The sequence below is a fragment of the Pleurodeles waltl genome, chromosome 1_1, assembly GCF_031143425.1.
Source record: "Pleurodeles waltl isolate 20211129_DDA chromosome 1_1, aPleWal1.hap1.20221129, whole genome shotgun sequence".
In the NCBI taxonomy this organism is placed as follows: Eukaryota; Metazoa; Chordata; class Amphibia; order Caudata; family Salamandridae; genus Pleurodeles; species Pleurodeles waltl.
In genome coordinates, this window is record NC_090436.1 from 229,612,837 (window position 1) to 229,638,919 (window position 26,083).

Below are 26,083 nucleotides of genomic sequence, written 5' to 3' on the forward strand. Positions count from 1 at the left end.
TTGGTTAGTTTCTCAATTAAGTAAAGTACTTACAAGTTCAGTCTCTGGGGCTTGGCAGCCCACCGTTGGGGGGTTCAACTCAACCTCAAATACCCAGCACCAGCAAACACAGCGCAGGTCAGGTGCAGAGGTGAAAGTAGGGCCCAAATAGCATACGCACCTACGGAGAATAGGGGTGCTCCAGTTCCAGTCTGCTAGCAGGTAAGTACCTGGGTCCTCGGGGTGCGGGGGGGGGGGAGAGAATGCCGGATAAGGGAGAGGTCCCAAACAGGCACACAAAATACACCCTCCGCGGCACAGGGCAGCCGGGTGCAGTGTGCAAAGTAGGAGTCAGGTTGTAGATAGGAATCAATGGAGGGACCCGGGGGTCACTCTGGTGATGCAGGCAGGGCACAGGGGGGCTTCTCGGGCCAGCCACCAACTGGGCAAGGATGAGGGCTGCCTTCTGGTCACTCCTGCACTGGTAGTTGGTTTCTCTCGGGCCTGAGGTCTGCAGGTGCAGTGCTTCTTCCAGGCGTCAGGTTCCTTTGTTACCGGGCAGTAGCGGTCATGGGGAGCCTTCGGATTCTCTCTGCAGGCGTTGTTGTGGGGGTGCAGGGAGGTCATCTCAGGGTGTCCACGTCGTGGGAGTTGCCTGGGGGTCCTCTCTGCAGTGTTGGTTCTTCTGGACACGAGCCTGAGCGTCGGGTGCAGTGTTGTGGAGTCACGCTTCCGGAGTGGGGCTGGAGTCCCTTTAAAGATGGTAGTTTCCTGGACAGAGCCGCTGTCCAAAGGAGTTTCTCGGGCCTTTGGGTGGAGTGCAGTCCTAGGAGTCCTCAGAGGTCGCTGGTCCCACTGGATGCATCGCTGTGCAGGTGATTGGAGTCAGGAGACAGGCCGGTAGTCAGTTGTCCTGTCCGTCGTCTCTGTGGGGCTTTCAGGTCAGCAATCTGTGAGGCAGTGTCCATGTGCTGAGTGAGGGGTCCCCAGGGTGGCATAAGACATGCTGCAGCCCTTAGAGACCGTTCCGGGCTTTTATGGTGGGAGATTATATGAAATAAGAGATCCTCTGCATATTACTTCCATACAAGTCATAGAAAAACGGATGCATAATTTGAAACTAAGTTGAATTTGGGATACAGAAGTTTCGAGTTTGGGAGTAGGGCTAGGTGCTAGTGGACGCCTTGATCCACACCCAAACATGCTGATTACTACATTGCTGGATCACGTATGCTCTCCGTTATACCCTTTTGGGGCCCATCCATTAGTTTGAGGAGGGTTCCTGTATCACAAATTCAACTTAGTTTACTTTAACTGCGAGGAACAGGTATGATTATTTTGAGGTCCTGTTGAATCGCACCTAGATCTTTATAGACTTATTTAAGCGAGAAACTTGTAGACCTTTTTCTATCTATGCAGTGTAGGGAAGTCGAACTCTGCCATACACATACTTGCTCCCTAGACTATAGGGTTCACAGACATCAGATACCACATTCTGAATAGGAGACAGCAAATGACTCAGCCCCAGCCCTACTGGCCTGTCTCCTACTTCGAAAAGGTGCAAGAAAAGAAGCAACGTGTCCTGCAGGACCAGTGACCCTTAAAAAGCCTCCAGGGGACTGCCTGCATCACTGAGGACCAAGAAACTCCTGTGGCCAGCCCAAAGAAAAGACCAAGAAACCAACTTTAAAGGGACTCTTACATCACTCCAGAAGCGTAAGTCCAAATACTCTGCACCCGATGGCCCTAGCCTGTGTCCAGAGAAACCAACTATCCAGAGAGGACCCCCAGGCAACTCAGACAACGTGTCCACCCTGGGCTGACCTCTCTGCATCCCCACGATGACGCCTGCAGGGGGAATCTGAGAGGACCCCCCTGACCGCGACTGCCCGGGACGAAGATATTCAAAGCCTGGAGAAGCACTACGCCTGCAGCCCCCAGGCCTGTGAGAAACTGTCCACCAGTGCAGCAACGACCAGCAGATGGCCCTCACGTTTGTCCAGTTGGTGGCTTGCCCGACAGGCCCCCTTGTGCCCTGCCTGCAGCGCCTAAGTGATCCCCGGGTCCCTCCATAGAGTTCTTTTGAGAACCCAACGCCCTGTTTGCACACTGCACCCGGCCGACCCCGTGCAGCTGAGGGTGTGGTTTTTGTACCTTCTTGGGGCTTCTCCAGTACTCCTCCGAACACCCTTGGTCTGCCCTCCAACAACCCGGGTACTTACCTGCAAGCAGACTGGAACCGGTTTACCCCGTCTCCATAGGTGCCCACGTTATCTTGGCTCCTGTTTGACCTCTGCACCTGACCGGCCCTGTGTTGCTGGGTGTTTGGGGTTGCCTTGAACCCCCAACGGTGGGCTACCTATGCCCCGGAGACTGAACCCGTAAGTGTGGTACTTACCTTAGAAACTGTACTATACTTACCTCCCCAGGAACTGTTGAAAATTGCAGTGGCCACTTTTAAAATAGCTTTTTGCCATTTTAATGAAAAATGTGTACAATATCGATTTGATTCAAAGTCCTAACTATTTACTATGCAAAGTACCTTTCATTTAATGTACTTACCTGCTAAATTAATCTTGTGGTTCTAAAAATTAACAAAATAATATTGTTCTATATAAAAACCTATTGGATTGGAGTTAAGTCATTGAGTGTGTATTTTCACTTATTGCTTGTGTGTGTACACAAATGCTTAACCCTCTGATAAGCCTAACTGCTCGACCACACTACCACAAATACAGCATTAGTATTATCTATTATTGCCTCTGTCAAGCCTCTTGGGGAACCCCTGGACTCTGTGCACACTATAGCTCATTTTGATATAGTATATTCAGAGCCAGCTTCCTACAGCTCGTCAGACATTGCAGTGCCAGTCTGACGAGGAGCAAAGCCCAATCATGAAGCATATTGCCAATTGGTGATTGAGGGCTCTTATTTCTGATTTAGGTTTCCCGCAGGGACCGTTTTTGATCTCTCCTGAACTAGGGGTAGATCTATCATATCTATATATTTTTTGTTGAACTGTGCATCTGCTTTTCTATGAATTGTTGCTGGGTCATCAGAAGGAAAGCGATCAACCCAGGAAGAATTGACCTGTGACCGCAACAACAGGCAACTGGTACTCCAGTGGTGAATAGACTTCAGCCGGACCGGAGAGGGCTTCAAGGGACGTTGCCACTGCAAATAGGACCAGCTCACCATCATTGTGGATCGAGGAATCCCTGCAGGAAGACCCCCGTCGACCATGTCTCTTCCACAGCATCCCTGGAGCATCTTCTGGATCCTTCACCATTGCAACAGGAATGCTCCATAGGAATACACCGCAACGCAGATGAAGTGCATGGAAATGTTGAAGGACTGCTTCTCCTGTGACGGTAACTCTTTTTGAGGACCTTGCTGGTTCATCCCCCCCCCCCACCCACCCCCCACCCCCTGACTAGCTCCCTGCCGGAGTTGGTCAACCCAAGAACTTCTAACCGGCCACATTGACACTAACCCAAGTTTTTCTTTTTTTGTTTTTTTAAAGAGAACTTTTTAAGTGTTCAATTTGCTGATTTTGCCAAGGCTTGTTTGCAGTTGAGTGAAATCGTACTGATTTATTACTGCTTGCACAATCTATATCTCCGGAACCCTCCAGTGGATCTATTTTGTTCTAGTGTCTAAATTCTTATAAAAATACAACCTCTTTTTATAAATTGTTGTTGGATTTCTTGAATGGCATGCTGATTTCTTCTACAATTGTTTTTGTGGTGATTAAATGCTTAACATTTGTTACTGTGTCTAAGAACTGCTGCTCAATAAGCTGAAGATTTGACAAACAAAACTAAAGGGTCCTAAAGGGGTTGGTAAGTGCATTACATGGTGGGGTTACACTACCACACCATATAAAACCGCATTTCCTCACAGCTGATATCCTTCAATACCCACATCAAGTGTCCAGAAACTCTAGGGTCAGTTACATTCAACTTAATTACCTCAATATCACGTAGCTGATGCCACACAGACTAAAAGTAATTGCAAGCAGAGAGGATAAAACCAGCCCCAAATTCACAGACCTGGGACTGGTAACTACCAAAATAGAAACAGCAAGCTGAGGGCCAAAGAAGAGGGGATATGTGTAGACTGCCAATGGCTGACAAATAGGCTGAACTGCTGTAAGCTTTTACTAATCGAGAGTAGGTGACCCTGGAGAATACCCACCAACTTAGGATGTGCACTTTGGAATGGGAGGTCATGTCATAGGTGATGCTGGAACAGTAGATGAGTCCCACTCGCACTGCAATAACATCTTGCACTAGGCTTGAGGGGGTTGACGTAACTGAACCACAGTTACTGAATACTGGCTGGGTAGGGGTGAATGTTGGCTGCTATTCAGTTTCACAGTTCTGTTGGAATTCCAATTCCTGCTATGCTGATGATGATGAATGCGACTTAAGGGGCTTTATGTAGCTTATCATAATTCTATCAATGTTCTGTTTAACAATATTGCCAACTGAAGCCTTGTTGGCCATTGGTTTTACTGAAATGGCAAGTTTGGAATGTAAAACCAATAAAACAAAGTTTTAAAAAAAGTACGTCTGAAAAGTAGTTCACGCAGATGAAGTGTGGTTGGATGAGGCACAGTTAGAGAAGGGTTATATATGCACTCAGCTACTTTTTTTTGGACTGAACACAGAGGCGATGTTGTGGGCACATACATGATCAACAGAGAGAGAATATCCATCACAGGCAGTAACTTCATAGTTCGATGTTGAAAGTCAAAGTCTTTTCAACATTGATAAAGGTAGGCATTTAGAAGACGTCCTATGCCATTTCTTTTTCAATGTCAAGAGGTATCAAGTGGACTGGACAGTCTTTCTGATTGTGTTTGGTATGCTATCCATGATGTTGATAAAAATCATAAACTGAACCCACCTTCACGAACAACAGGGTGCAGATGATGCTCTTGACGTTGATGATGATATCTTTGACACTAATCTTGAAAGACGTTAAGAATGATGTTGACAATACTTTTTTGAAGATATCCTTTCTCTAAATCGTCCTCTGAGAGACTCCATCCAAGGTGCAGGGTGTCTTTCAGAGAACGTATGAGCGATCTGTCTAATCAGAAAGATGGAATCCTACAACTGTCGACGTCTATGCCGGTTTAGATGTTAACATCACCAGTGGATTCAATGACATTAAAAGGTGAGGTGTGAACCATCACATGTGCTAAGAGATCCTACTCGCAGGAGCCAGTAAAAAAAAGTTGGCTCTGTGAGTAACTGCCAGTACAGTGCATCATGGATAGGGGAAGCTGCTAGACCCTTGAAGAGACAGGATGCTTCTCCTCATCTTTCAATGTTTAGCCATCAGGCTGCATTTTCTCCTTCCCTTTCGTACACTTTTTCACATTTAACACTTTGATGCAGGATTGAAATTGCTCATTAATGTTCAGCAATGGATTTCCAGTAAAATATTCAGCCTTTGATAGGCTACGACAGGGTGTTGCTCATCATAAGGCTGGATCTACACGGACTTCCTGAGTGACAATTCCCTGGACAATACATCCATGAAAAGTGCTCAGAGCTCCACGCAGAGAGATGGAATTATTGTAACATTAATGAAGATCCAACGATGCAGAAAGTAATTTTTCACAATCTCAAGCACCACCAGCCTGTAATGATCTCTAACTTTGCAATGCGACACTATCACCTAGCCAAAGACTAGAGAGTCACAAAGGTTGTGATTTTGTGAATTGTAAGCTATGCATTTGCAAAACTGTTTCAAACATCAGGCCCAATAATATCTAAAGTCACTACAATATTACATTAGTAATATTTGTCTTACTCATGCCTAGCTTCTTAAATTCATCATACATCACTCTCTCCTCTATACATCCACAGCAACTAGAAAAGCTCTTACGTACACAACTCCTGTAGTAAGGAAAATACACAAAATATATCAGAAGAGCTCTTCACTCCTGCCCCATTTTCTGTGAGTGTGAGATATGTCCCTCTATCACCACAAGTGTTCAATATTTTTTGCCACAGCCGAGAAAGAACATGATCAGCTGTATCAGATCAGGCAAGATCAACAAGGGAAAAGTAAAGTGATTGGTTGCTTTGCCACTCCTGCAAATGTTTCCAGGGGCAGAATGGTTAAGCAGGGCACTAGAGAGGTTTTCTAGCATGGAAGCTAGAGTTGGATGGCTTATTCACCCTAGAATGCAGGAAGTGGAATGAGCACACAAAAAATAGCTAACAGCTACAAAACGTGTATAATTAGTGGTATGGTTATTAATAAGAAATAAGAATACTATTAAGATGGGTAAATGGGAAATTATTTAACTTACAGGCTTACATACAAGAACAGAACCTATTGCTTTGAGATGGGACTCTTAAGTAAACCTTCCACCCCGCATAACCTTTCTAGATGTAGAATGCAAAACAATATTTCTTAGATTCAATATTTGAAATTCGGAACTGTAAGTTAGAAAAAAACATACAATTGGCCAATACACTGAAAAAGTCACAATTCAAGGGTGTAAAGAAATGGCTCCCTGTTGCAGTTACCCCCCACTTTTTGCCTGATACTGATGCTGGCTTGACTGAGAAGAGTGCTGGGGCCCTGCTAACCAGGCCCCAGCACCAGTGTTCCTTCACCTAAAATGTACCGTTGTATCCACAATTGGCACACCCTGGCATTCAGATAAGTCCCTTGTAACTGGTACTTCTAGTACCAAGGGCCCTGATGCCAAGGAAGGTCTCTAAGGGCTGCAGCATGTCTTATGCCACCCTAGAGACCCCTCACTCAGCACAGACACACTGCTTACAAGCCTGTGTGTGCTAGTGAGAACAAAATGAGTAAGTCGACATGGCACTCCCCTCAGGGTGCCATGCCAGCCTCTCACTGCCTATGCAGTATAGGTAAGACACCCCTCTAGCAGGCCTTACAGCCCTAAGGCAGGGTGCACTATACCATAGGTGAGGGTACCAGTGCATGAGCATGGTACCCCTACAGTGTCTAAACAAAACCTTAGACATTGTAAGTGCAGGGTAGCCATAAGAGTATATGGTCTGTGAGTCTGTCCAACACGAACTCCACAGCACCATGATGGCTACACTGAAAACTGGGAAGTTTGGTATCAAACTTCTCAGCACAATAAATGCACACTGATGCCAGTGTACATTTTATTGTAAAATCCACCACAGAGGGCACCTTAGAGGTGCCCCCTGAAACTTAACCAACTATCTGTGTAGGCTGACTGGTTCCAGCAGCCTGCCACACTAGAGACATGTTGCTGGCCCCATGGGGAGAGTGCCTTTGTCACTCTGAGGCCAGTAACAAAGCCTGCACTGGGTGGAGATGCTAACACCTCCCCCAGGCAGGAACTGTGACACCTGGCGGTGAGCCTCAAAGGCTCCCCCCTTTGTCACAGCCCAGCAGGGCACTCCAGCTTAGTGGAGTTGCCCGCCCCCTCCGGCCACGGCCCCCACTTTTGGCGGCAAGGCTGGAGGGAACAAAGAAAGCTACAAGGAGGAGTCACTGGCCAGTCAGGACAGCCCCTAAGGTGTCCTGAGCTGAGGTGACTCTGACTTTTAGAAATCCTCCATCTTGCAGATGGAGGATTCCCCCAATAGGGTTAGGATTGTGACCCCCTCCCCTTGGGAGGAGGCACAAAGAGGGTGTACCCACCCTCAGGGCTAGTAGCCATTGGCTACTAACCCCCCAGACCTAAACACGCCCTTAAATTTAGTATTTAAGGGCTACCCTGAACCCTAGAAAATTAGATTCCTGCAACTACAAGAAGAAGGACTGCCTAGCTGAAAACCCCTGCAGAGGAAGACCAGAAGACGACAACTGCCTTGGCTCCAGAAACTCACCGGCCTGTCTCCTGCCTTCCAAAGATCCTGCTCCAGCGACGCCTTCCGAAGGGACCAGCGACCTCGACATCCTCTGAGGACTGCCCCTGCTTCGAAAAGACAAGAAACTCCCGAGGACAGCGGACCTGCTCCAAGAAAAGCTGCAACTTGGTTTCCAGCAGCTTTAAAGAACCCTGCAAGCTCCCCGCAAGAAGCGTGAGACTTGCAACACTGCACCCGGCGACCCCGACTCGGCTGGTGGAGATCCGACACCTCAGGAGGGACCCCAGGACTACTCTGATACTGTGAGTACCAAAACCTGTCCCCCCTGAGCCCCCACAGCGCCGCCTGCAGAGGGAATCCCGAGGCTTCCCCTGACCGCGACTCTCTGAAACCTAAGTCCCGACACCTGGGAGAGACCCTGCACCCGCAGCCCCCAGGACCTGAAGGACCGGACTTTCACTGGAGAAGTGACCCCCAGGAGTCCCTCTCCCTTGCCCAAGTGGAGGTTTCCCCGAGGAATCCCCCCCTTGCCTGCCTGCAGCGCTGAAGAGATCCCGAGATCTCTCATAGACTAACATTGCAAACCCGACGCTTGTGTCTACACTGCACCCGGCCGCCCCCGCGCCGCTGAGGGTGAAATTTCTGTGTGGACTTGTGTCCCCCCCGGTGCCCTACAACACCCCCCTGGTCTGCCCTCCGAAGACGCGGGTACTTACCTGCAAGCAGACCGGAACCGGGGCACCCCCTTCTCTCCATTCTAGCCTATGTGTTTTGGGCACCACTTTGAACTCTGCACCTGACCGGCCCTGAGCTGCTGGTGTGGTGACTTTGGGGTTGCTCTGAACCCCCAACGGTGGGCTACCTTGGACCAAGAACTAAGCCCTGTAAGTGTCTTACTTACCTGGTTAACCTAACAAATACTTACCTCCCCTAGGAACTGTGAAAATTGCACTAAGTGTCCACTTTTAAAACAGCTATTTGTGAATAACTTGAAAAGTATACATGCAATTTTGATGATTTGAAGTTCCTAAAGTACTTACCTGCAATACCTTTCGAATGAGATATTACATGTAGAATTTGAACCTGTGGTTCTTAAAATAAACTAAGAAAATATATTTTTCTATACAAAAACCTATTGGCTGGATTTGTCTCTGAGTGTGTGTACCTCATTTATTGTCTATGTGTATGTACAACAAATGCTTAACACTACTCCTTGGATAAGCCTACTGCTCGACCACACTACCACAAAATAGAGCATTAGTATTATCTATTTTTACCACTATTTTACCTCTAAGGGGAACCCTTGGACTCTGTGCATGCTATTCCTTACTTTGGAATAGCACATACAGAGCCAACTTCCTACAAAGGGGTGTATATTTGTGTATGTGAAAGCAATGTAACATATTTTGTACTATACATACATTATCAAAATGAACTGCTAACACAACCTTCGTATGATTTTTAATGTAATACTTACATCAGTAGAGGCAGTCAGGACTTTTGAAAGTATGACTCTGGCTAATCCATCTCGACTGTAGTCCAAACTGGAAACCGTCAGCTTTAGCAAGTGGTCTTGGTTTTTCAATGAACAAAGATTAAGAAGACTTTCAAGAAAAATGGTGGTAACAGAAAATTAATATTAGTTACAACATGGTCAGACAGTAAAACAAGAAATATTTCATTCATGTTAGAATCAACCTTATTTATTTTGTGAAATATATACTTACCACTGAAATACATTACACTTTTCAAGCATTTTGACTCCATGGGGATGACATGACAGTGTTCCAACAAATAGGAAGTAGTGCTGACTAAGTGTGTTTAGCAATCCATTGTTCTGGAGGCTGCGCTCAGATTTAAGGCCAGTGGAGGAGTTGAGCCACTGCACAATATCTTTGACTAGCTCTTCGAGGTAAACTTGCCCATCCTAAACACAAAAGGCACACATTTTAATTATTAAATAATGGTAGATCACTATCAGTAAAGTATACATCACTTTATCTACAATGCTGACCATTCTCCCTGAACAGCAGAATAGTGAAGATGGCTATCTAAGAAAATGAAAAGAATCATTGAGCAACAATATCAGGGATTTCATCTCAAAAGTCATGTAAGTAAAAGAATCTCGCTATGGAACGGTTTCATAGAACAACCTGGCAGAAAAACACAGAGGAGGGCAACAAGGAGTGATCTAACTATAAATCTGCCACATTGTTTCTGATGTGCATTGGTTTTAAAACATCAAATTGTCCCAAGATATTTTTAACTCCTACACCCTCTGTAGTGCATGAATCTAAATTCTATCTATTATTTTCATGGAACGCTACATTGTCTCAAATAATATTTTCTTCATTAACATGGAAGAGAACCCAGGTAGAACCAATAAACATGATTTAATCAGAATGTGCACTGTAGAAAGTTCAATTTGTAACATCTTATATTAAACTATTCAACATGCAGCAGGACTTCATTATAATGTGCATGGATTAAAAAAATTCTTCCTTTTTCCAGAAGTCTCTATGATATTGTTTTACCCTCAAACATAAAGGGCAATATCAAAAGCTAACGGCATTTCTTTCTACATTGCATATATTGAAATATAATGAATTGCCATATTTAGGAGAACAGGTTAATTATTTTGGTCATATAATATTCGAGGCTGCAAGTGTCTTACCTCCTCTGACTCTAAAAGAAACTCTGTAAACTGACATCCTACAACTGTAAGCTGCTTAGACATAGAGTAATCCAACTCAAGGCTCCCGTACAGTTTACTGCTGGGCTTATAGAAATACAGCAATCGACGTACAAATCTAATGAAAGGAAAATGATTACATTAACACAAGTAAATTATGATAATCCAAGCCACAACCAAAACAAACACACTCACCTACAAATACTGAAATGAAAAGAAACTATGCATTTTTCAAATATTTTCTTATTGTGTGACAAAGATGGAATTGTAACAGCAACAAAATAGAAATAACCTGCAGAAATGATTTCCCATTAATTATAAACTTGTAACAAAAAAAAATGTTGGCATAAAAACAAATTTGTGAAGGTTACTTACATAGATCTTCAACTAATGCAAGAAATCGTACCCGTACAAGTGAAACAATCTTCACACACCCCTAATGTGTTTGTCTGAAGGTAACACCACTGAGTTAAAGAGTAATTGTAGATTGATTTTATGAACAATTTAATTACCTTTGGTAACACACTTTCAGGTAGAGGCTGTAGCTGCAGATTCCTCACCTTTTAAAAGCTTCCCAAGCCTCACTCTAGCATATCTGTAAAGAAGGTGGTGTATGGCAGGCTGACACAAAGGGCTACAAGACTCACATGCTGCACCAATGCTATGGCGATAAGGAACACTGTCTTTAGGGTAAGGAACCGCAAAGGACAGTTATGAAGCATATCAAATGGAATGCACAACAGAAATGTGAGGTCCAAGTTAAGGTCCCATTGTGGCATTACAAGGGAAGAGAGAGGAAAGCAACGTAAACCTTTCAATAAGCGCATAACAACTGGAGACCTAAACAAAGAGGGCTGATCTAGAGATCGCAAAAGATTAAATGTGCCCAGAGCAAGGCCCTGTTGGGCTAGGGACAAAATACCCAATAATCTGTCAGATAATCTTGTCTCAAGTACAGCATCAAGCCAAAAATCCGTCTCAACAGGTGTGTATAGTTTTTGTCAGGGGATGTTTGGCTACCAAGATGACATCAAACACCTCTCGAGAGGAAGGTTGAAAGCAGTCGCTGCTCAATCTCCAAGCATGAAGGTGGAGATTGAGAACGCCAGGGTGCAGAACCATGCCCTGCAGACAGCAGATCTTTCCAGAGGGGCAGCCTGCCCGGAGGACAGCTGCTCATGCCCAGGAGTTCTGGATACCATACACGTCGTGCCCAGTGCAGGGCCACTAGGAAGACTTGGGTCCGGGTGGTTGTGATGATCTTGAGAACTCAGGGGGGAGTGGTATCAACAGAAAAGCATACAAGAGTCCAGAGTTCCACTAGAGGCAGAACGTGTCTCAGAGACACACGCTTTGGAAACTGGAACGCACAGTAGTGCTGACATTGTATTTTCTCTGCAGTGATGAAGAGATCAAGCCAAGGCTCTCTCCATTTGCGTAAGAGACCACGTGTCACTGCCCAGTGTTAGTGCCACTCATAGTTAACTGGATGCCAGCGGCTGAGCTCTTCTACCCTATCTTTCAATGTTCACCACCAGGAAGATTCCTTGGTGGTCCAGCCATTTTCAGAAGCACAAGGCCTTCTGACACAGGGTGCATGATCCAACCCTGCCCTGTTTGCAGTGCCATACAGCAGTAGTTTTAACCGTGAGCACCTGTATCAGCCTCCCTTTGATGGATGGAAGAAGGCTTTTAACACTAAGAGGATGGTCTTAAGCTACAGAATGCTGACATGGAATTGGGATTACACCGGAGACCTGAAGCCTTTAATATTCACTTCTACCAGATGGCCACCCCAACTCAGAACGATGCATCTGTCACCACTGTGAGCTTTGGGTGGGTAAGGGGTTTGCCAATGAACCAATTGTAGACCAGTAACCACCACTGCAGATCTTTGGAGTCTCTTATGAAATCTGAACATGGTTAGAGACCTCCCCTTGATGGAGGGCCCACAGAGACTTCAGATCCCACTGCAAAACTCACATATGCCACCTAGAGCGCTCAACCTGCATGATGCAGGAGGCCAACAGTCAAAGTTACCTCAGGGTCGACAATACTGAAATCCTGGATTATAACTGACAGATCAGGATTGTACCTGTAACGTCCTGCACTCTCTTTCCCAGAGGAAGGGCACCAAACCAACCCATGTCCAGAATGACTTCAATGAAGGGGAGAGTCTGAGAAGGACTCAGGTGTGAATTTGGTACACTGGTAGTGAACCCCAAAGATGACAAGAGGTTTGTCGTCCTCTGGAGGTGGTTGACTTGACTGCCTGTGGTGAGTCTGCTTTCAACGGCCAGTACCGGGGAAGACTGTCATCCCGGAACTCTGAAAAAATGCTGCCACCACCGTCATCACTTTCGTGAACACCCGAGTTAAACTGGTGAGGCCAAAAGGGAGAACAGCAAACTGAAAATTCTCGTGTCCACCATGAACCACAGGCAGTGCTGATGGGCCTGCAGGACTGGGGTATGGAAATAGGTGCCCTGAAGGTCCAAAGCCATCATTCAATCTCCAAGGTAGAGGGAGGACAAGACCAGGGCAAGTGTGAGCATTTTAATTTTTCCTTCTGGAAGCAGGTGTTGGAGAGGATGCAATTCTAAAGTCAGACGGAGGGTTTGCGCCCTTCTTTGGCACCAGAAAGTAATAGTAATAACAAGCACGTCGTACTTATGGCACAGGCACCCTGCTAACCAGATCTCAGTGCTGGTGCTCTGATCCCAAAATAAGTATCTTACACTGGCTATACCCAATTACCACAGGCAAACTTACCTATCAGTCCCTAATACATTGAACCAAGGTTAATAAGGACATGTAAGTTAGAGAGTCATCTTAGGGGTTTCAACAGTGTTTGCGCCATACCGGGCGTGATCCAAGTAAAACAAGCCTCCTAGTCCACCACTGCAGACTGAAAGAGCAGTTATAAACTGCTAGCCTGACTCTGCCATTTAAAGTAATGACAAAGCCAAACCGCCCTGTTCAATATGTGTACATCACCCCTACGTCAGGCCTACTGAACCGCAAGGCAGGGTGCAGTATATTTCATGGGAAGAATGAAAAAGTTACTTATCTGCTGAAACAATATTTTTGGTGGATACTCTTTCTACCTGCAGATTCTTCACCGGTAGAACAACCTCAGGTGTCAGACTGGATCTAGAAACATCAAGGCTTCCAGGTCAACAAAAGAGGACTCTGGACTTGGTCAGTGCCGGGAAGTGACATCAGATTAAGTCACCAAGTCCAAATATCACCAGTTAGAAAAAGGGTAATTAGCTCTGTGGTCTGCACAAGTAATGGATCCTAATTTGTCCTCCACTGGGAACTAGGCACCTCACTGTAGCGTTTAACTCTCACGGGGTAGCGAAGCGGAGCAGTCCAACGCCTACTCAAGGGAGCTGGTGTGAGCTAGCAATCCCCATTCACAGGTACGCAATAATAACACTCAATAAAAAATGATTCTGTCTGTGCTTTTTCTTTTGAAAAAGGAAAAAGTACTTTTATTATACAGTCACTGCTCAATACCATGCAACAATTTAGAACTATACACAAGCAGATGGAAATGCTTCCTGGTGACATGGCGTAATCACTCTTGTCCCTCCCAAAAGGGGGGGCTAGTTCAACAACCACATGACAAAACCGTTACTTCATTTGGAATGCCACGATGGAGTAACACTTTGTATTACCACACTAAACCTTGTCAATAAAACAGGCATATTTTGGACACAAATGATTGTCAGTGTCATTACTTCATTGAAAGATTCAAAGGGAAAGGGTCTAAGCATGTTTGTCTGATTGGTGAGTGCCACATTACTTTCAAAAACAAATACCGCAATCCAAGCTTCACACTTATAATTAAAATGGTGCAATTATACCATTTCACCCCTTAGAGTGGTTTGCAACAACCTTTAACATAATATAAGGCAATTCCACATAGCTTCTAAAAGGAATCACATTTGTAATCACAATGCAGCAATTACCAACTTACAGCCCTGGAGGGTGTTTACAAACCTGAATAGCTTACTTTAAACATTCCAAGACACAAAGCTTGTCGCCATAATCCTTGCCCCTAGAAGGCACAGCACCCCCAACTTTAAAGCTAAATCTCCAGCCTGGGGAAGCTCGAAAACTCTTTCAAAACGCTTGAGAGGTTATCCTTTTTCAGTCCCAACAAACGTATGGTGAGAATTGATTAATTCTTTTGGGGGGAAAGCTGCACCTCTCCTGCAGCTCCCCCTGCATGGGTGCCTAATTTTGGTGGTGACCCCACTCTTCTGGGGCCACCACAAAGTAAAAACTAGGGTTTTTTTTGTAACTCAACTGCAAGCAAAAGTGACAAGCCCCGCAGGGCATTATGCAACGCTACTTGGGGTGCCTTGCATATTCAATTAACGGCTCTTCCACTGCTTCGGGGACAGCCACATCGTGCTTGCGACTGTTTTTCCTTTTCTTTTGTAATTCAAGTGGCCTTGCACCATGGTCCTTCCTTTCTTGGGCTGCCCTATCCCACCAGGGCACCCTGTTGGCAGTCTTAAGTTGGATAACAGCTTGTGGAGCTGGATTCCTTTTGTCAGGCCTCCAAGGCACAAACATTGTAAGAGGCAGGTTTCACTGGCTTCCTACACCAGCCTTTCACTTTCTTGTCTCTCTGGGCAGGTCTTCCTCCATGTGCAAATGCCCAGTCTTTGCCCCAACTCGTCCTCAGAGTGAGTAAAGGCAGCAGCTTCCTTGGTCCTGGGGAGTGCCCCTCTGGTCCTGGGGTCAATTAGAGTCAGAGTTCTGGGGCCAGATAGCAGTGGGGGGGGGGGTGTCCTCATCCCAAGTGTCCATGGCAGCTGCCTCCATGTCCTGTGTTTTTCAGAAAAGCACAACCAAGAGAGAATCCTCTCAACTGTGCAGAACCTCTTAAGTGGGGACGGAAGCGTCCAAGGATGGCTACACCTATGGCCTATCCTGATGTGTCACATCTCTCCACCACTGTACGAGCCACCCTGCACAGTCTTCTGGGATAGCTCAAAATGGCATCATCCAGGAGTCACTTTGCCACATATGCTCTAGGGTCTCAACTCCACCCCTCGCTGACATAACTGCCAGGGCTTTCCTCAGCAAATCTTAAAAGGATCTCTCTTTCTGGTTTTGCTCCAGGGGTCTTGACTCCCTCCTTTGTTGGGGGCCTGGGGTAGGCTCTCTTCCTGGCACTGGCTGAGAGCTGGATGACTGATGAAGAGCAATTTACCCATTCCCTCATTCCTTCGGAGCTGACTTAAGCACTGTTAAGTATTCCCTTTGATGGATGAGGCCTTGCTCTTGCAGTTGAGGAGAAAAGTTTTTAACCCAGCCCAGCTGGGTCACAAAAGGCATGAGCTAGCTGAATCAGAAATATGACATTTCTGGATGACCCTAAGCTGTACAAACATTCTTTTGGACTTTACATAATTGATCTTTTCACACAATAAAGGAAGCTGGCTCTCTATATAGTGCACTAAAATGAAGTACACTGTGCAGAGAGTCCAGTGGATCCCCAATTGGTCTTACGGAGGCAAACGTAAATAGGATTAATGCTCTATCTTGTGGTAGTTGTGTGTGAGAAGTTAGGCTTATAAGACGGTAGTGCTAAGCATTTGCTGTACTCACAGAGGCAATAAATGAGGCACATACACCAATAATGTATCCAAGACGAATTAGGAACAAATAATTATTTTTATATGTTTAAAACCCAAAAACTTTCCTAATCAGGTAAGAAGACTTTTAAGCATAAATACTTAGCAGTTTAAGAAATCAACAATGCAATTTTCAGAGTTCTCTCAATGTTATCGTACGGAGGAAAACAATCAGCAAACACAGGGTTAACAACAAATTACGAGGACAAGCTCAGGGAGCAAAGGTAAGTACTGGGCACTGATCAGAACCACACCAACAAGTCAAACTGGGCAGCACTGGCCCAGCCGGGAGCAGTAAGGTGGGCGGTGCTCAATGGTTCTCTATGGGAGCTGCACCTGTGATAAAAGGGCTGCAGGACCCGGAAGCCAGTTAGGGACAACAAGCAGGTAAGTAGTAGACATGGGGTGTTCAGGGAGATAGGTGCATCTTTGGTACTTTTCTCAAGGGCCGAGGGGCGACGGACGTGGGGTGTCCTTAGGGGTCAGGTTTTCTCATCCGGGAGCACTTGCAGTCAGGAGGTCCTGTGTGTTGAGGCTGCAGGCGTTGTTGGCAAGTCTGGCAGGGGTGTGCCCAGGGTAGACTCAAGCTAAGGGGAGCCAGGGAACATTGTTGGCACCAGTGACCCCACCTCAGATGGGATTAGGGGTGACAGGTACAGTGTTTGCTGGAGATGTCAGGTTTTCTATCACCACTAGTCTGCAGGAGAGGGGGGACCACATGCAGAGATTGCAGGCAACTTGAGGGAGTCCAAGAGGGGTGAAACCTGAATGGACTCAGACTCTAGACAGTTGGGGAACTGGGTTGGCACCGTTGGTTAGCTTCACCCAGGGTCATGGTCGTCGGGTGCAAAGGTCACTTCAGGTGTCGGGTCCATGCTGTTCCAAGGGCTGCAGAGTCCTTTGTTTAAACTTTGTTGCAGAGCAGTTCTGTTGCCAAGGGTCTCTTACCCTGGCTGCGTCGTAATTGTGTTTCTTGGTGTGACCTGAATGATAGCTGACTGCTCTATTAGGATGGATCTAAATGATGTAGTCTCCTCTTGTATGTAATGAGATGGGAGGTTAAAAAGTGGGAAGGGTGATGGACTGGGCAAGATGGAAGTGGGTGACCACCTTGGGAAGAAAAGCAGCCCTGGTTCACAACACCAACTTATCTGGGAAAATGGTGTGAAAGGAGGATGGCAGTTAAGGGCTTGTGGCTCACTAATCCTCCTAGCAGATGGTGTAGGAAGCTGGCCTGGTGTGTGGTGCACACGTATAGTGTTGGCATCTTATACCAGGTCCAGGCAACCCCTATTAGTGTATGTAGGCAGTGTCTAGGAAGCTAGGGCCCTGTAAAGATAGCTGTGGATGAGCAGTCAAAACTTATCTAGGAGACATGCAAACCTTAAGCAATACCACCATAGTCACACAGCAACTTTTCACACGTGAAAAAAACACATAGTGTTACAAAAATAAAGGTACTTTATTATAGTAACACAACACTAGATTACTTATAGGCAGTCCCCCACAACTGGAGGTAATTACACACTAGTTATATGCACAATAACAATCAGAAATTAGCATAGAAACAACAAGCATTAGCAATACTTAGTGAAATAGTAAGGGCCCGAAGAGAGAGCCAAACCATATACTAAGAAAGTGGAATTCAAAGTGAAGCCCCCATCCAAGGATATGGAGTTATTAGAGGGGGGCTGGAAGAACTAAGAACCCCAAGAGGTGAGTACCTGAGTGACCCCCAGCGACCAAGAGAGAAGAGTTAAGTACCTGCTGTAGGAAGTTGGCTCTGTACTATACTATCTCAAAGTGAGAAATAGTGTGCACTGAGTCCAAGGGTTATCCTTAGAGGTAGATAGTGGCAATAACAGATAATACTAATGCTCTATTCGTGGTAGTGTGGTCGAGCAGTAGGCTTATTAGAGAGTAAGCATTTGTAGTACACACACAGGCAATAAATGAGAACACACACTCAAAGACTTAAGTCCAGGCCAATAGGTTTTTGTAGGAAGTTGGCTCTGTATATACTATTTCAAAGTAAGAAATAGTGTGCACAGAGTCCAAGGGTTCCCCTTAGAGGTAAGATAGTGGCAAAAAGAGATAATTTTAATGCTCTATTTTGTGGTAGTGTGGTCGAGCAGTAGGCTTATCAGAGGGTAGTGTTAAGCATTTGTTGTACACACACAGGCAATAAATGAGGACACACACTCAAAGACTTACTCCAGGCAAATAGGTTTTTATATTGAAAAATATATTTTCTTAGTTTATTTTAAGAACCACAGGTTCAAGATTTACAAGTAATACTTTAAATGTAAGGTACTTCACTTGGATACTTTAGGAACTTTGAATAAAAGCAATATCACATACAGTCTTTGTAAAAATGGCAATAAGCTATTTTCAAAGTGGACACAGTGCAAAAATCAACAGTTCCTGGGGGAGGTAAGTAAAGGTTAGGTTTGTAGGTAAGCAAAACACTTACAAGTCTCAAAGGTGGGGCAAAGGTAGCCCACCGCTGGGGGTTCAAGGCAACCCCAAAGTTACCACACCAGCAGCTCAGGGCCGGTCAGGTGCAGTGGTAAAAGAGGTGCCCAAAACACATAGGCTTCAATGGAGAATAGGGGTGCCCCGGTTCCAGTCTGCCAGCAGGTAAGTACCCGCGTCCTCGGGGGGCAGACCAGGGGGGTTTTGTAGGGCACAGGGGGGGACACAAGAAGGCACAGAAAGTACACCCTCAGCGGCACAGGGGCGGTCGGGTTCAGTGTGCAAACAGGCGTCCGGTTTTAGATAGGAAGTAATGGAGGGACCCGAGGGTCACTTCAACGATGCAGGCAGGAACAGTGGGGGGGCTCCTTGGGGCAGCCACCACCTGGGCTAGGCAGAGGGTCGCCTGGGGGTCGCTCCTGCACTGGAGTTCGGTTCCTTCAGGTCCTGGGGGCTGCAGGTGCAGTGTTGGTTCCAGGTGTCGGGTCCCTTGTTAGAGGCAGTGGCGGTCAGGGGGAGCCTCTGGATTCTCTCTGCAGGCGTCGCTGTGGGGTCTCTGGTTACTCACTGGCTCGCAGTCGCCGGGGAGTCCTTCCGGAGGTGTTGGCTTTCTGCAGGTCGAGCCGGGGGCATCGGGTGCAGAGTGGAAAGTCTCACGCAACGTTGTCGTCTCAGTCTTCTCTGCAGGGCTTCAGGTCAGCAGACCTCCTTTTTGTTATGGTTGCAGGAATCTAGTTTCCTAGGTTCCGGGGTGCCCCTAATATTAAATTTAGGGGGGTGTTTAGGTCTGGGAGGGCAGTAGCCAATGGCTACTGTCCTTGAGGGTGGCTACACCCTCTTTGTGCCTCCTCCCTGTGGGGAGGGGGGCATTTCCCTAATCCTATTGGGGGAATCCTCCAAACTCAAGATGGAGGATTTCTCAAGGCAGGGGTCCCCTCAGCTCAGGACACCTTTGGGGCAAATGTGGGGACAGTGGCCGGAGGGGCGCGCATCTGCACTAGCTGGTATGTCCTGGGGCGTTGTAACAAAAGGGGTGAGCCTTTAAGGCTCACCGCCAGGTTTTACAGTTCCTGTAGGGGGAGGTGAGAAGCACCTCCACCCAGTACAGGCTTTGTTCCTGGCCACAGAGTGACAAAGGCACTCTCCCCGTGTGGCCAGCAACATGTCTGGTGTGTGGCAGGCTGGCAGAAACTGGTCAGCCTACACTGGAAGTCGGGTATGTTTTCAGGGGGCATCTCTAAGATGCCCTCTGCATGTATTTTACAATAAATTGTACACTGGCATCAGTGTGCATTTATTGTGCTGAGAAGTTTGATACCAAACTTCCCAGTTTTCAGTGTAGCTATTATGGTACTGTGGAGTTCGTGTTTGACAAAGTCCAAGACCATATACTCTTATGGCTACCCTGCACTTACAATGTCTAAGGTTTTGCTTAGACACTGTAGGGGCATAGTGCTCATGCACATATGCCCTTACCTGTGGTATAGTGCACCCTGCCGTAGGGTTGTAAGGCCTGCTAGAGGGGTGACTTACCAATGCCACAGGCAGTGTGAGGTTGGCATGGCACTCTGAGGGGAGTGCATTTGTCGACTAAGTCCTTTTCTCCCCACCAGCGCACCCAAGCTGAGAGGCAGTGTGCATGTGCTGGGTGAGGGGTCCCTAGGGTGGCATAAGACATGCTGCAGCCCTTAGAGACCTTCCCTGGCATCAGGGCCCTTGGTACCAGCGGTACCAGTTACAAGGGACTTACCTGGGTGCCAGGGTTGTGCCATTTGTGGAGACAAAAGTACAGTTTTAGGGAAAGAACACTGGTGCTGAGGCCTGGTTAGCAGGGTCCCAGCACACTTTCAAATCATAACTTAGCATCAGCAAAGGCAAAAAGTCAGGGGGTAACCATGCCAAGGAGGCATTTCCTTACAGTTTTTATATGGAAAAATATTCCTTTCTTAATTTATTTTAGAACCACAAAATTCAGAATTCAAGTAAGTACATAAATTGTAAGATACCTGGCATAGGTAAATTTGGAACTTTGAAGTAAAACAGTAAGGTACACAGTTTTGGCAATAAGCTATTTTAAAAGTAGGCACTGCAAAATTCAACAGTTCCTGGGGGAGGTAAGTAGAAGTTAGTTTAGCAGGTAAGTAAAGCACTTACAAGTTCAGTCTCCGGGGCATAGGCAGCCCACTGTTGGGAGTTCAAGTTAACCCCAAACACCCAGTACCAGCAACACAGGTCCAGTCAGGTGCAGAGGTCTAAGATGGGCCCAAATTACATAGCCGCGTATGCAGACTAGGAGTGCTCCGGTTCCAGTCTGCTGGCAGGGCAAGTACCTGCATCCTCAGGGAGCAGACCAGGGAGGTTTTGTAGAGCACTGGGGGGGTCCCAAACAGGAACACAAAATACACCCTCAGCGGCACATGGGCGGCCGGGTTCAGTGTGCAAAGTAGGTGCCGGGTGTTGCGTTGGTTTCAATGAAGGGACCCGGGGATCACTCTGGCAATGCAGGCAGGGCACAGGGGGTTCTCAGGCCAGCCACTGACTGGGCAACGATGAGGGCCGCCTGCTGGTCACTCCTGCACCGGTAGTTGGTTCCTCTTGGGCCTGGGGGCAGCAGGTGCAGTGCTTCTTCCAGAAGTCGGGTTCTTTGATACCGGGCAGTCGTGGTAAGGGGGAGCCTCTGATTCTCTCTGCCGGCGTCACCGAGGGGGTGCAGGGAGGTCGTCTCAGGGTGTTCACGTCGTGGGAGTCGCCTGGGGTTCCTCGCTGCAGTGTTGGTTTCTCTGGACATGAGCCAGGGGCATCGGGTGCAGAGTGTTGGAGACTCGCGCTTCAGGAGCGAGGTAGGAGTCCCTTTAAAGATGGTTTCTTCTTTGTTGTTTGGACAGAGCCGCTGTCCACTGGAGTTTCTTGGTCCCTTGGGTTGCAGGGCAGTCCTCTGAGTCGGCAGAGGTCGATGGGCCCGCTGGATGCGTCACTGTTGCAGGTTCTTTGAGTCTGGAGACAGGCCGGTAGGGCTGGCACCAAGTCAGTTGTCTCCGTCTTCTCTGTGGGGTTTTCAGGTCAGCAGTCCTTCTTGTTCAGGTCGTCAGGAAGTCTGTTTTTCTGGGTTCAGGGTCTTCCCTAAATACTAAATTTAGGGGTGTGTTTAGGGCAGTGGCCAATGGCTGCTGTCCCTGCGGGTGGCTACACCCTCCTTGTGCCTCCTCCCTTTTGGGGGAGTGAGGGGGGGTTCACATCCCTAATCGTATTGGCTGAAATCCTTCAAAGAAAGATGGAGGATTTTCTAAAGAAGGGTCACCTCCGCTCAGGACACCTTAGCGGCTGTCCTGGCTGGAGGGTGACGACTCCTTGTTCTTCTCATTATCTCCTCCGGACTTGACACCAAAAGTGGGGGCATCTCCGTTAGCTGGAGTGCCCTGGGGCACTGTAAAACTAGGCTTGAGCCTTTGAGGCACCTCCACCCACGACAGGCTTTGTTCCTGGTCACAGAGTGCATAAAGGCAGTCACCCCATGTGGCCAGAAACCCATCTGGATGTGGCAGGCTGGCAGAAACTGGTCAGCCTAGCATTAGTAGTTGGGTTGGCATGCAGGGAGCATCTCTAAGATGCCCTCTGTGTGCATTTCGCAATAAATCCCACACTGGCATCAGTGTGGATTTATTGTGCTGAGAAATTTTATACCAAACTTCCCAGTATTCACTGTAGCCATTATGGAACTGGGGGGTTCGTGTTTGACAAACTCCCAGACCATATACTCCTCATGGCAACCCTGCACTTACAATGTCCAAGAATTGGCTTGGACACTGTAGGGGCATAGTGCTCATGCAGCTATGCCCTCACCTGTGGTATAGTGCACCCTGCCTTAGGGCTGTAAGTCCTGAGAGAGGGGTGACTTACCTATGACACAGGCTGGGATGGAGCATGTATTATGCCACACTGGGGAACCCTCACTCCGCATATGCACACTGCCTCACAGCTTGTGTGTGCTGGTGGAGAGAAAAAGACTAAGTCGACATGGCACTCCCTTCAGGGTGCCATGCCAACAACCCACTGCCTTAGGGCTGTAAGGCCTGCTACAGAGGTGCCTTACCTATGCCACAGGCAGTGGGCTGTGGGCATGGCACCCCAACTTTCCAACAGATGGTATTACAACAACAACAAAAATACGAAGTGTACCGCTGTAAAAGGGCTCAAACGGAGTCCCCATCGAAAATTCAAGAACTATATTCAAGTCCCAAGAGACAACAAAGGCAATGGGAGGAAAAATATTTGTCAAGCCTTTGAGGAAACGTATGGCCACTGCAGATTTAAACAGGGATGGCTGGTCCGACATACAGAGGAGGGCAGACAAGGCAGCTAAATAACTCCTTCGAGTGACAATAACACATCTACTCTGAGGCAAGGAAAGCGCAAACTACATTACTGGGTTCTGGTTGCAGTGCCCCCGCAAACTTTTGTTCCTGGATTGACTAAACGTTTGAAAATGAGTATGGTGTTCATTTGAGCACCTATGGTTTGCCTGTTTTTAATCTCCACATATGATTAATGTCTTACCAACTTACGGTTTGGAGCATAAACATTTTTTTGTCTTTTCACTTCCTGTTTCGACGTTCGTGATTATACCGCCAAAGCATTCCATAATCTTGCGGTATTTTATGATTGAGTTTGGGTGTTTTTTTTCGGCTAGACTCCGCCACAGGCATTTATTCAGTTTTACTCTCTCCAGCACTTCGTATTGTCGTTTCAGTCGACACCTTGACCTTTGTCAGGCGGTGCAGCACAACTTTTTAGCTGCATGTCGATTAAGTCCGGTTGTTTACATTCATCTTTGACACCTCTTAGTGGTTCCCTTATACAGCACTCTACATTGATTTGCAAGTGTAAGGTTCTGTTCCCATCATTCCACATTTTGTTTTTTTGTGTTTTTCCCCCCTTTGTTCTTCATTTAGAAACAACGTTAGTCTAGTGGCTCGCCCAGTCCCATGAAGCTGTGTCCATAATTATGGCTAGGTAAGCAGTGTCTTTTTCCCTATCTATGTGTGTGTTTTTTGATTGCTTAATAAGGTTATTGATTGGTCTGTTATTTACAGTTCTACTATTTCCACAAGGTTACTTTTGTGTCAGTTAAGCTTTTACTTAATATGGTGGCTTAGTTTTTATTTTTCCCGTCCACAGGCTCTTCTAGATCACATCTATTTGATGTAGAATCTTATGTGAGTAAGTCAACTCCACGTTTTTTTTCTTTTTTCTTTTTCTTTTCCAAAATTTGGTACTGTTAGTACAGAATTGGTTATTTGAGTTCAGGAGAAGTTATTATTGGCTTTTGGTCCTGAAGAAGCGCCAGATGATCCGAATGGATGACTGTGAGGCGCGAAACATGTTGACCCTTTTTGGGTGGGAGTTAATTGTTTCTGCCATGTTTTTAGTAGAGTGTGGGCATATTATTTACTGCTTACTCTAGTTAGTTCTACATGTTTTTTGGAACAGTGTACTTTTTTTTAAATATTGTGATTGTTAGGGAGAGTGGACACTTGACCATTAACTCTCCCTATCCCTCTTTTGATTGTATAGCCCAATATAAAAAGACACCACTGCACCAGCACCCTACAGCCCGTGGAGTAGACCAATGGTGTCCCCATGTGCCTGAGGTGCTCAAGCATTGAGTCCCTCTGTGTGCTCCCACTGACTAGACTTCCCGTCCTCGCTTGCAGCACCTTCACGAGCCAACCGTTTCCCATTGAAGTGAGTGTGACACCTGACGCCATAACACACCTCTGCACCCAGATCCCCCATGAAGCTGTGTCCATAATTATGGCTAGGTAAGCAGTGTCTTTTTCCCTATCTATGTGTGTGTTTTTTGATTGCTTAATAAGGTTATTGATTGGTCTACTATTTCCACAAGGTTACTTTTGTGTCAGTTAAGCTATTACTTAATATGGTGGCTTAGTTTTTTTTTTTCCGTCCACAGGCTCTCCTAGATCACATCTATTTGATGTAGAATCTTATGAGTAAGTCAACTCCTCGTTTTATTTCTTTTTTCTTTTTCTTTTACTTTTCCAAACTGTTAGTACAGAATTGGTTATTTGAGTTCAGCAGAAGTTATTATTGGCTTTTGGTCCTGAAGAAGCACCAGATGATCCGAATGGACGACGGTGAGGCGCAAAACATGTTGACCCTTTTTGGGTGGTGTAAGGAAATGCCTCCTTGGCATGGTTGCCCCCTGACTTTTTGCCTTTGCTGATGCTATGTTTACAATTAAAAGTGTGCTGAGGCCTGCTAACCAGGCCCCAGCACCAGTGTTCTTTCCCTAACCTGTACTTTTGTATCCACAATTGGCAGACCCTGGCATCCAGATAAGTCCCTTGTAACTGGTACTTCTAGTACCAAGGGCCCTGATGCCAAGGAAGGTCTCTAAGGGCTGCAGCATGTCTTATGCCACCCTGGAGACCTCTCACTCAGCACAGACACACTGCTTGCCAGCTTGTGTGTGCTAGTGAGAACAAAACGAGTAAGTCGACATGGCACTCCCCTCAGGGTGCCATGCCAGCCTCTCACTGCCTATGCCAGTATAGGTCAGTCACCCCTCTAGCAGGCCTTACAGCCCTAAGGCAGGGTGCACTATACCATAGGTGAGGGTACCAGTGCATGAGCATGGTACCCCTACAGTGTCTAAACAAAACCTTAGACATTGTAAGTGCAGGGTAGACATAAGAGTATATGGTCTGGGAGTTTGTCAAACACGAACTCCACAGCACCATAATGGCTACACTGAAAACTGGGAAGTTTGGTATCAAACTTCTCAGCACAATAAATGCACACTGATGCCAGTGTACATTTTATTGTAAAATACACCACAGAGGGCACCTTAGAGGTGCCCCCTGAAACCTAACCGACTATCTGTGTAGGCTGACTAGTTCCAGCAGCCTGCCACACTAGAGACATGTTGCTGGCCCCATGGGGAGAGTGCCTTTGTCACTCTGAGGCCAGTAACAAAGCCTGCACTGGGTGGAGATGCTAACACCTCCCCCAGGCAGGAGCTGTAACACCTGGCGGTGAGCCTCAAAGGCTCACCCCTTTGTCACAGCACCGCAGGACACTCCAGCTAGTGGAGTTGCCCGCCCCCTCCGGCCCCAGCCCCCACTTTTGGCGGCAAGGCCGGAGAAAATAATGAGAATAACAAGGAGGAGTCACTGGCCAGTCAGGACAGCCCTAAGGTGTCCTGAGCTGAGGTGACTAACTTTTAGAAATCCTCCATCTTGCAGATGGAGGATTCCCCCAATAGGGTTAGGATTGTGACCCCCTCCCCTTGGGAGGAGGCACAAAGAGGGTGTACCCACCCTCAGGGCTAGTAGCCATTGGCTACTAACCCCCCAGACCTAAACACGCCCTTAAATTTAGTATTTAAGGGCTACCCTGAACCCTAGAAAATTAGATTC

General features: G+C 46.8%; 1 protein-coding gene across 2 annotated transcripts in view; it reads right to left on the bottom strand.

Annotated features, from left to right (window-relative positions):
* The window catches only part of RICTOR (RPTOR independent companion of MTOR complex 2), a 1,007,050-nt gene that overhangs the window by 499,002 nt on the left and 481,965 nt on the right, over nucleotides 1-26,083 (bottom strand). For both annotated transcript variants that reach the window (XM_069221337.1, XM_069221336.1), the window contains exons 20-22: nucleotides 10,498-10,633; nucleotides 9,551-9,750; nucleotides 9,301-9,427 (exon numbers count right to left, since the gene is read on the bottom strand). In XM_069221337.1, the coding sequence (XP_069077438.1) occupies nucleotides 9,301-9,427; nucleotides 9,551-9,750; nucleotides 10,498-10,633 (463 nt within the window). The remainder of the gene's footprint in view (nucleotides 1-9,300; nucleotides 9,428-9,550; nucleotides 9,751-10,497; nucleotides 10,634-26,083) is intronic.